The sequence below is a fragment of the Hyperolius riggenbachi genome, chromosome 6 (genome assembly GCF_040937935.1).
Source record: "Hyperolius riggenbachi isolate aHypRig1 chromosome 6, aHypRig1.pri, whole genome shotgun sequence".
Taxonomy (NCBI): domain Eukaryota; kingdom Metazoa; phylum Chordata; class Amphibia; order Anura; family Hyperoliidae; genus Hyperolius; species Hyperolius riggenbachi.
The window spans coordinates 11,599,388-11,611,577 of record NC_090651.1 but is presented as its reverse complement, the minus strand read 5'-3'; the positions used below and the strand labels follow the sequence as shown (position 1 = coordinate 11,611,577).

General features: G+C 43.8%; 1 protein-coding gene across 1 annotated transcript; it reads right to left on the bottom strand.

The window, feature by feature from the left end:
- Positions 1–9,232: 9,232 nt before the first annotated feature.
- Positions 9,233–10,213, bottom strand: LOC137522023 (olfactory receptor 1C1-like). The gene has a single exon (XM_068242042.1). The coding sequence runs from the start codon at positions 10,211–10,213 to the stop codon at positions 9,233–9,235; it is 981 nt and encodes a 326-aa protein (XP_068098143.1).
- Between the last annotated feature and the right edge of the window lie 1,977 nt (positions 10,214–12,190).

Below are 12,190 nucleotides of genomic sequence, written 5' to 3'. Positions count from 1 at the left end.
CGATCGCCACACGTGACACAAGGCAGATCAGAATAGAATACGAGGGTAGCAAAGGCACAGCAAATAATACAATAAGGAGATACGGAAAATAACAAACGCTAGCTAACCGCGAACACCGCACTCATTCGCAACAGTGCACGCGGTTATGCGCGGTCTCCACGTGATAAGCACAATAGAGACAAGCACGCCTAACTAACCATTAACAGACAAACATGAACAGAGGACGCGAGTGCTTGCTTAACGGTTACCTCACTGAGCCTCCAGCAAGCGTAGCAGACCAGACAGACACACGAAAACAGGGACAAGCGAGAGATAGGATCCACAGCACTAGCGAAAAGTGGCTAGCGCAATCCCAGAAGACAGAACAGAAGGATCCCCAGCGCTAGCGAAAAGTAGCTAGCGCGATCCCAGAAGACAGAACAGAAGAGATAGCTGGTAGTAACCGCTGCACCAGCTATACTCCAAGAACAGAGATCAGAACCATTTCCTGCCGACCACCATAGGGACAGGACAATGGCAACAGGCAAGACAAGACAGAACAGTCAATACAGATAATACAATCCTAACTGCACTAGGGAAATCTGCCTAGCGCAGATTCAGGAATTACTCTAAGCTGATGTTCAAACAGAGAGCAAGGCTGACACCCCACCAGGAGTGTTACATAGGACGAAATCCTTATGAACAGCGAAGCATTGTGGGAAAGACATAGTACTTATAGTACACGCCTCCAATGAATGTGGCCAGGCAATTTGCATGACAACGTATGCAAATTCCTCTGCAAGCACAAGCTGCAAAACTGACAGAATCTCTTCTTTCCAGAGTCCTGCAGCATGCAAACCTACACAATGGTCAAAGGGCTGCCTGCCTGCACAGGCAGCTGAGCAAATCATCACAGTTTGTTTTATTTTTATGTTGGAGCACTGTTTAGTGATGGTCAGTTTCTGACCTGTCGGTCAGAAAATCTAAGCTCAATGGACTTTTGCTGTTTTTGTCCTCACTGACTTGATATGGGTAAATTTCGAAGGTATAACAATGTAAATTTGTAGGCACATATGGGTCTTTTGGCGCTTTGGCTGGACCCCTGCATGGGTCTCGAAAGAGATCTTTGTACTGACCCGTACAGGGGCAAACCCAAGATTTTCAAGGGGGGGGGGATTCCTGAAAGGTCTCCCTCAGCCACGCACAATACAGTATAATAATATTTTAGAACATAATGCAATTTCCTGTCCGTCTGACCTACCAACAACAGGATTGATCAGGAGCAGTTTGGATACAGATAATAATGAGGACGGCTGACATTGCTAATGAAGGGGAAAGTGAAGCTTTCACACAGCAGGGCACAGGGCTGTGCTCATACCTGACTCTGTTACGTTCCCCAGAGCTGCTCCATGCTCTGTACACACGCTGCTGCTGCTGCTGCTGCTGCTACATCCAAAGTCAACTATAGCAGGGAAAGAGAGGGGGCAGTGCTGTGAGTTGCAGGATGCTTGGAGATATTCTGGTGTCTAAACTTGTGCCTGTGCCCAGACTCTGCACCTGCCCCGGTCTGAGGGGGGATTCTGGGCAGCTGTAATCCCTCCTGCGTTTGCCTATGTCGTAAGGTCATGCTTGTGATATTGCCTTTCTTTATTTCAATAAAATTATATTTAAAAAAAAAAACTTAAAATGCACTGTTGCGAATTACAGTATTAAGCAAAACAGAGTTTCATAACATCTAATAATTCAACAAATGGTCATTTGCTGAATTCTCTGCATCAGGAGGTGCATTTGCTGATTTGCTGAAATCAAAAGCTACAGGTCCTTCTAAAAAAATTAGCATATTGTGATAAAGTTCATTATTCTCTGTAATGTACTGATAAACATTAGACTTTCATATATTTTAGATTCATTACACACAACTGAAGTAGTTCAAGCCTTTTATTGTATTAATATTGATGATTTTGGCATACAGCTCATAAAACCCAAAATTCCTATCTCAAAAAATTAGCATATTTCATCCGACCAATAAAAGATAAGTGTTTTTAAAACAAAAAAAGTCAGCCTTCAAATAATGTTCAGTTATGCACTCAGTACTTGGTCGGGAATCCTTTTGCAGAAATGACTGCTTCAATGCGGCGTGGCATGGAGGCAATCAGCCTGTGGCACTGCTCAGGTGTTATGGAGGCCCAGAATGCTTCGATAGCGGCCTTAAGTTCATCCAGAGTGTTGGGTCTTGCGTGTCTCAACTTTCTCTTCACAATATCTTACAGATTCTCTATGGGGTTCAGGTCAGGAGAGTTGGCAGGCCAATTGAGTACAGTAATACCATGGTCAGTAAACCATTTACCAGTGGTTTTGGCACTGTGAGCAGGTGCCAGGTCGTGCTGAAAAATGAAATCTTCATCTCCATAAAGCTTTTCAGCAGATGGAAGCATGAAGTGCTCCCAAATCTCCTGATAGCTAGCTGCATTGACCCTGCCCTTGATAAAACACAGTGGACCAACGCCAGCAGCTGATGATGGCACCCCAGACCATCACTGATTGTGGGTACTTGACACTGGACTTCAGGCATTTTGGCATTTCCCTCTCCCCAGTTTTCCTCCAGACTCTGGCATCTTGATTTCCGAATGACATGCAAAAGTTGCTTTCATCCGAAAAAAGTACTTTGGACCACTGCTGCTTCTCTGTAGCCCAGGTCAGGCGCTTCTGCCGCTTTTTCTGGTTCAAAAGTGGCTTGACCTGGGGAATGCGGCACCTGTAGCCCATTTCCTGCACACGCCTGTACACGGTGGCTCTGGATGTTTCTACTCCAGACTCAGTCCACTGCTTCCCCAAGGTCTGGAATCGGTCCTTCTCCACAATCTTCCTCAGAGTCCGGTCACCTCTTCTCGTTGTGTAGCGTTTTCTGCCATACTTTTTCCTTCCCACAGACTTCCCACTGAGGTGCCTTGATACAGCACTCTGGGAACAGCCTATTCGTTCAGAAATTTCTTTCTGTGTCTTACCCATGATTGCGGTTTTGAGTAATGAACCAGGCTGGGAGTTTTTAAAAGCCTCAGGAATCTTTTGCAGGTGTTTAGAGTTAATTAGTTGATTCAGATGATTAGGTTAATAGCTCGTTTAGAGAACCTTTTCATGATATGCTAATTTTTTGAGATAGGAATTTTGGGCTTTCATGAGCTGTATGCCAAAATCATCAATATTAAAGCAATAAAAGGCTTGAACTACTTCAGTTGTGTGTAATGAATCTAAAATATATGAAAGTCTAATGTTTATCAGTACATTACAGAAAATAATGAACTTTATCACAATATGCTAAAAAAAATTTTTTTTAGAAGGACCTGTATTTCAATCTATTTCAATCAAAAATATCTTAACAAGTTAAGTTACTTATTAACATAGGACCCCTTATTTGATAGCAGGTTCATAATTCTTGCATCCATTGAACTTGTAAGATTTTTGGATAGTTTCTGCTTGAAATTCTTTGAAAGATGTCAGAATAGCCTCCCAGAGCTTCTGTTTGAATGTAAACTGCGTCCCACCCTTTTGCTTGAGGATGCTACAAAGGTTCTCAGTCGGACTGAGGTCAGGGGAGGATGAGGGCTGCACCATAAGTTTCTCTCCTTTTATGCCAAAAGCAGCCAATGATGCAGAGGTATTCCTTGCAGCATGAGATGGTGCATTGTCATGCATGAAGATGATTTTATCACGGAAAGCACAATTCTTTTTTTTGTGCCATGGAAGAAAGTGGTCAGTCAGCAACTCCACATACTTTTCAGAGGTCATTTCATACCTTCAGAAAACAGCTCTCTTCCCGTGATTCCAGCTCAAAACATTACTCCACCACCTCCTTGCTGACATCGCAGCCTTGTTGAGACATGGTAACCATCCACCACTCCATCCTTTTGGACCATCTCCATCCTTTTGGACCATCCAGGGTTGCATGGCACTCGACAGTAAATAAGAATGTTTGAAAATTTGTTTTTTTGTAGTTCTGGGCCCACTGCAGCCATTTCAGCTTGTGAGCACTGGTTAGGGGTGGCCAAATAGATGGTTTATGCATAACTGCAATTCTCTGGGAATCCAACACCCTGATGCTTGTGGGACTCCAGAGGCATCAGCAGCTTCAAATACCTGTTTGCTGCTTTGTAATGGCATTTTAGCAGCTGCTCTCTTAATCCAAAGTATTACTCTTGCAGAAACCTTCCTCATTTTGCTTTTATCTGCACAAATGTTTGTGTGCTCTGTGACAGCCACAAATATTTTAACAGTATGATGATCACGCTTTAGTTTGTATTAAACATTTGAGGTTTTCATAACTTGTTCAAGGCATTAAACTATTTCACACTTTTTGACAGCAGAGAGATAATTTTTATTTCTCATATTGCTTGAAAATGGTGGTCTGCTTAAAGGATACCCGAACTGACATGGGCCATGATGAGATAGACATGTGTATGTACAGTGCCTAGCACACAAATAGCTATGCTGTGCTCCTTTTTTTGTTTCTCTGCCTGAAACAGTTAAATATCAGGTATGTAAGTGGCTGACTCAGTCATGACTCAGACAGGAAGTGACTACAGTATGACTCTCACTGATAAGAAATTCCCCTTTTTACCTCTTTCTTGCTTCTTTTAGAAGCCATTTTCTGCTAGGAAAGTGTTTTATAGTTGGAATTTCTTATGAGGGTCACATTGTAGTCACTTCCTGTCTGAGTCAGGACTGAGTCAGCCACTTACATACCTGATATTTAACTCTTTCAGGCAGAGAAAGAAAAAAAGGAACACAGCCTAGTTATTTGTGTGCTAGGCACTGTACATACCCATGTCTATCTCATTGTGTCACATGTCACTTCGGGTATCCTTTAATAATGTGGAACACCCTTTGTTAGTAGTTTTTCCTTTAATCGGGTTCACCTGGCAAACTAGTTATCAGAGGTGTCCGAGATTTATTTCAGTGAAAAAAAAGCCCTGAGAAACAATACCATCCAATACCATTTAATTGAAAAACAAAATAGTTAATCTTTAAATACAATTTGCATAATTATTTGGAATGCAGTGTATATATTGTATATTTTATTTATTATTTTTTAGGATACAGCATCCTCTCTTTGTCTCCTGTTTTTCTTAGCAGCTGAAGTCTGTCGCAGGTGGGTAAGAGGTTGAAATAAAATGGAGACAAGTGGGCCAGCAGGTTGATATGAAACAGAGATGAGCTTATCAGCAAACAGGAGCAAACCAGAGATGAGCTTATCAGCAAACAGGAGCAAACCAGAGATGAGCTTATCAGCAAACAGGAGCAAACCAGAGATGAGCTTATCAGCAAACAGGAGCAAACCAGAGATGAACAGGTCAGCAGACAGAAGCAAGATGAAGGCATGGTGGTCAGTAGTGTTGAGCTCAGATTTTTGAATTTTGCATAAAAAAAATTCACAATTAGGATGCAAAATCGTGATTCAAAAATTCTGGCAAATTCATAATTGATTTAGCCAGTAAATGTCATTATCGTCCTTAATTTCGTAATTATTCAAAATTTGCTTCTTTGAGAACAAGTCAAAATTGTTTTCAAAAAGACCTTTGTAATTTTTGAGAAAATCAATGTAAGAACAATTCAAAGAATATATCGTTTTTAAGCTTTTGTCGGGACCTGCAATACATTAGTATGGCAAGTCCTGGTGGAAATTAGCATGTGCAACAGGGATTTTCAATCAACATCCAGAGGATATTAGCCATTTTTTGATACTTGTGTGGAATCATTAATTCAAGGTTAGTATTTAGGGTTAAATAAGAAGAATAAATGCCTTTTTCCATTGTAACTTTTTTATAGATTTAACTCTTTGTGGAAATGGGTAAAAGGTACCTTATTACCTATACCCATTTCACTTGGGGGGATTGGGAAAGGCCTTCTCCTGCTCCTGGGTGCAGGTGGGGAAGAGCCCCTTGTCCATGGTATGGACAAGGGCTCTGAAGTAGAGGGGGAGGTTTTGCTGCCCCTGTCTTCCAGAGCTCCTTCACATCATGGCACCATGTGGTCTGGTATTGGTCAGGGTGTGGAACCCCATGTGGTCCAGGCTCTGCATTTTGTCTACACCAGCCAGCATGGTGACAAAAAGGTAGAGAAGCTTGGGAGGGAGAGGGGGCCACAGTGTCCATTTTCTTAAAATGTACAGAACTCGGATCTCAGTATTTATTAAAGCCACAGCAACATTTTAATTTTTTGAATAATAATTTTGTCAGACTGTACAAGGCTGGCAAGCTGATCACGGAGCCCCGTTCTGTTTATTTACGGAAGCTTGCACTAGAGCGAGCACGAGCTTCCGTCAAATATGTGCGTCCTGGAGAAATGAGGAGGCCACTCTGCTGCCGCCTTCCTGCGTTAGGCGGTCGCAGAGTGGTTAAATTATTATTTTGGCAGACAAATGACAGCGCTCAAGGCTGCATCTGAAATGAAAACCAACAGAGGCATGCAGAACCCCACTGGGGCTAAATACATGCATTGAAAGCAAAACAGATGCCAATTATATACTAATTCTAATCTAAAAGATTTTGAATACAGATTGAAGCAATGAATGCAGCTAGCCACAGGTATACTTATGTTCAATTTGTATAGCGGGAAACATGGCAGCGCTTTCATACAGAGGCTGTACCCGAATGATCTATCTGCATGGATGTGCAGAGCTCCAGAAACTGGACAACATTACACAACTAGCACTCAAAACAGGTATAACAAAGGCGGATGTTAGCTTCAGTAAATAATTTATGCACAGATTATTCCCTACTGGACTTCCCTACGGCAATGACGGACCCGCACGGGGAAGACCTAACACTAGTCTAACAATAAAAACATAATTTTTCCTTGTGCTGCTGATCATGAATGGTATACACATTTCATGACACAGGCAGACAGCTCAAGGCTGCACCTGAAATGAAAACCAACAGAGGTGTAACGATTGGTGTCAGCACGCAGAGAGAATCTGATTATTGGCGATCTGCAGTATCACCAAGAATGCAGATATATACCTGATTATTGATGATCTGCAGAATCACTGATAATACAGATATATTGCTAACCTCTGGACACCTCAGCAAAAGAAACACAATAAAGACAGTAATATATCACAGAAGTGTGGAAATATCCACCACACGGCAATTCCTCAGAGGTGTGGTAACCCCTGAATGGGAACCCCGTGAGTGAGATCCTCTAACCAGGCAGAGTGAGGAATCTCGACCACTAGCAGTAATCGTCTGTTTGGGGCAGGCGTCTCGGAGAGGCAAGCCTCAGAGATAACCCTCCAGTGGGAGACGTTCCACTAAAGGGAGGAAGGTCAGACAGGCAAAGGTTCAGCAACAGAGATGGCGGCAGCGGCACAGGAGCGAAAGGCAGAAGAGTAATCGGTAATCAGGCAGAGGTCGGCAACAATAAACAGATAGGCAGAGGTACAATAGCATAGAGAGAGAGAGTAGTCAAGGATAGCCGGAGTCAAACATAGATAATATCAAATACAATCCTAACTAAGGTGTGAAATCCTTAGTATCAACACCAGGGCACTGAACTAAGGTCTGAGCGCTAACACAGAAGTGTTTTCACGACAGCAGACAAGGAGCAACTGAAGAAAGGCTCCTTTTATGCTGGAAGCACATCTGCAGCGCCACCCAGCTGCCCAGTCAATCCCCAGGGCTCCTGCGATCAGCTGACTGGAGAGTCAGCTGACCCTCCTGCGTAAGAGGTAAATATCCTGCCTCTTTGCGTGACCCTCTGCCTCTGTGCACCAGAGAGGCCAGGGTCCGCACGCGAACGCACACTAAATACCGCTGGCTGCACCCCCGGACCCGCCGCCATGTCTACAGCCGGCGGTGTCCCCACCAACCCGTGCCAGCAGTTCCGCCTGTGAAGCGGAACTCGCTGGCAGGGAAGCGGAGACTGCCGCCATGTTGCCCCGCGCGGCGGCGGCGTCTCTGTGGGACCTTACAAGAGGCATGCAGAGCCCCACTGGGGCTAAATACATGCCTTGAATGCGATGACAGACCCCGTGAGGGTCCGTCATCGCCGTGCGGAAGTCCAGTAGGGAATAACCTGTGCACAAATTATTTACTGAAGCTAACACCCGCCTTTGTTATACCTGTTTTGAGTTCTAGTTGTGTAATGTTGTCCAGTTTCTGGAGCTCTGCACATCCATGCAGATAGATCATTCGGGAACAGCCTCTGTATGAAAACGCTGCCATGTCTCCCGCTGTACAAATTATTATTTTGGTTCCCTGGAAGTGATGATAAAAAGGAAGTTAATTTTTCCAACTTGCAAGCAGATTGCAATGGGATGGACCATTCAAAATTGTTCACAATGTACAGTATTTGAATGGTTTAATTCCAGGTTGCTTGCACTCAGGGCTGGATTTCTGAAAAGGCCACAAAGGCCATGGCCTTGGGTGCTGAAAAAGCAAAAGGGCAGAAAGGCGGCAGAACTTGGGAGACATAAGAGGCCAAATGTCAAAGTAAATCATTTCTTCTGGTCCAAAGCCACCCTGCTTTGCTGTACACACAGCCTGAATTCCAGAGCGCCGTGCATCTTCCTTACTTCCTGGTGTGCGATGAGACAGGCACAGCTTGCTCTGCTGCATCTCCTATGTTCTGATGATCCATATATGCTTGATGACATTTAAGCTTCAGTGATTAGTGCCACTGTGCCAGGGTTGTAGAAACAGAACTTTTAAATAAAAAGTTTTTCCTGCACAGACAGCACACCTTCATTGGCATTTCAGCTCCAATTAAGAACTCCAGTTGTCAGACAGTATAGCTGGTTACCCCCCCCCCCCCCCCCCCCTCCATTCCTTCTCCCTACTAGACTCCTAAATCTTAAACAGAAAGAGATAAGATTTTTTTCCAGGAGGAAGAATTTATGGCAGCATGCTCAAGCTTAACCCCTTGTTGGCTCATTTTTAAGATAGAGTAGTGTACCATGTTATCCACCAGTAAAAGAATCAGTAATTGAGTCTAAAGAAGGCAATTTTCTTATCAGCTAGTTGTTGCCTTTTGATAGCTGAGCAACAGGTTCTGATTACAGTAGAACAGAGAGGGGGATGAAAACTGCTCTTTCTGCCTTCAGCTCTGCAACTTCCCCACAATGGAACTCACTGCTCTGACAGGAAATACAGCTGAGAAGAAACATACACACATATACAGAGTCACGTATGCCTGGTACACACCTTGCAATTTCCCATAGATTTACACTTGTACTAAATAGGCACGCAAGCCAAAGTTATTAGTATTTCAATGAGAATGTCTGTTCTCTGAGCTGTCTGGGTGGGATTACCTTGAAATGAGCACTAACATTTAATAAGGACTTTTTCAGAGCTTTCTTCACCTCGTTGTTTCGTAGACAGTAAATGACAGGGTTAAGCAACGGGGGTAAAACGCCATACAGAAGAGATGAGGACTGAGCTATGAGAATGGAGTCTCCAGAATTGGGACTATTGTAGTTGAACACTCCAAATATGTAAAACACAGTTACAACAATGAGGTGAGATGAACAGGTGGAGAAAACCTTCCCCCTCGTTTGAGCAGAGTGGATTTTTAATATGGTGGAGATGATACGTATGTATGAATTGGTCACGAGCACAAACGGAATCAATCCAAGGAAGAAGGTCACAACATGTAGCATCACCAGACTATTTTGGATGTCACTGCAAGCGGCATGTAACAATGGAAGAACATCACAGAAGTAATGGTTGATATTCCGGATTCTACAGAAAGTAAGTTTTAAAGTCATAGTGGTGTGAAATGTGGAGTTGACAAATCCACCGATCCAGCATCCGCCAACGAGGTACCAGCAGATCTTCCCATTCATTGTGGTGATGTAATGAAGTGGTTGACATATAGCCACGTATCGGTCATAAGCCATGACAGCTAGAAGAAGACATTCCGTTCCACCAAAACAGACAAAGAAAAATAGTTGTGTAAGGCATCTGCTGAAGGTAACGTTTCTGTTTCCCATTACGGCATTGGACAACATATCAGGGAGAGTTACTGAAGAGTAACAAACATCTAATAGAGAGAGGCAACTCAGGAAGAAATACATTGGTGAATGGAGATGATTGTCAACTTGAACAATTGTAAAAACAGAGATGTTTCCTAAAACAGTCACTAAATAAATAAGGGCAACAAAAAATGAAATGTGTAACTGCCCTTCTGGAAATCCCATTATGATAAAATCACTTGAAAATGTCTCATTAGCTGATGCCATCTATTCAACCAAAAGACACTAAGTGAAAACATAAAATAACAGTCAAAAGACTAAAAAGTATTGAGATACAGTGGTGGTTGAAATCTCTGAACCCTTTAAAATGTTAAGTCATTGCATAAATATGATCGATCTATCTGGCAAGTCCTAAAACTACAGTATTTTTCAACATGTAAGACGCATCTAGGTTTAGAGGGCAAAAACCAGGGAAAAAAATATACTAAACCTGGTGCGTCTATGGTCCAAGAGAGTCTTGTAGATGTTCACCCCCAATTATTGTGTCCCCCTTGTACCTCATGTGTCCTGTGTCCCCATGTGTCCTCCTGTGTTCCCCATGTGTCCTCCTGTGTCTCTTTCTCTCCCCATGTATAGTTATAAGCAGGGGCAGCGCCACTCACCTGATCCATCGCCTCCAGCGGCGATCAGAGACCTCTCCTCTCCTTCACCGTTCCCCCAGAGCCGGCTTCTGCTGATCATGTTATCAGCAGACGTTGGCACTAGGGGAACAGTGAGACAGAGACGATCATTTAGGTGAGCCATGCTGCCGCAGCGTATAATTGCACATGGGGGAGAGGAGGAAAACACGGGGGGAGTGGGGGGCACATGGGGACAATGCAGATTCCCTGACATTGTGGCGGTTCATATCAGGGGGGCATTCGTGAATTGGGGACCCCCTGTATTTAACATATAAGATGCAGGGACTTTTTGTTCCTCATTTTGGGGTAGAAAAAGTGTGTCTTATATGCAGAACAATACAGTAAATCATAAGAACTCAGTTAAAGTAAACCAGAGCCAATACAGGCACAAGGATTTATACTTACTTGGGGTTTCCTCCAGCTCCCTGTAGTCCTTTAGCTCCCTCTGTGTCAGTCTTGTCCCTGTGGAGCCCGCAATCCAGCCAGGTTGTAAGCCACTGTGCAAATGCGGACCCGACCATGCGCTTCCCCCAATCACATTCTCATGGCTGGGAGTGTCCTGTGCAATTACAGTCTTTGAGAACTGTGCATGCGTAGAATACTCCTGACCAGTGACGTACCTAGGGAATTTGACACCTGATTATTATCTGGGAAGAGATAAGATTACCTGCAATCAAGCTAATCAAAATTGCCTGGAACTTGATTCTCTGCTCACTACAGAAGTTGGCTGTCAGCACCTGTATTACTATCTTCTGCAACAGCAGACTGCCCTGCATTATTGATTAATTACTCTGATTGGGATTAATAATCAATAGTCCAGGGCACTCTGGTATTACAGCAGCCAGTGTACATGGCTACTAATGACAGGCAACTTCTGAAGCACTAAACACATCCTGCCACCTCTCCCTGCTAATGTCCCAGCTGCAGCACAGAAATCATTCTCTCTACTCACCCTGCTGCTCTGCATATTCATTCACTGAAGGCTGTGTGTAGAGAGTGAGGAAACACATTGCCCATGAGACAGGAAGGGGTGCTATATCTAGTACAGGAAGTAGTACAGTCCCCTGCACTATTTGCTGCTATTTTCCAAAATGTTGCCCGAACTATGAAAGAAGGTCCCAGGTGGAAGAACACAGGGGCTGAGCACCACAGCGAAACCCCTAGCCATGGCTACACCTGGGGCTGTGAGCACCTACAGCCTTGTGGTAGGTACGCCACTGCTCCTGAGTACAGGGGTCCGCCCATGCCCAGTGACCTGCGACTCAGCAGAATTTATGGGACTGACAGCGGCAACACTGAGGGGAGCTGGAGGATGGCGAGGGAGCTAATGGACTACAGAAGGCTCGAAGAAGCCCCAGCTAAGTATAAATCCTTGTGCTAGTATTGTCTCAGGTACACTTTAAACAGATGAACCCAAAAAATCATACTTGTTCATTTAATAATCATAAAAGTGATGTCTTTCAATTAAATAAGTATGTTGAAGGATTAGGATTATTCAAGGTTCTTCTCTGTCAAAGTATCATCCTCACAGGTTTGTGGAACTGTGTCTTGGCCCAAACAAAGG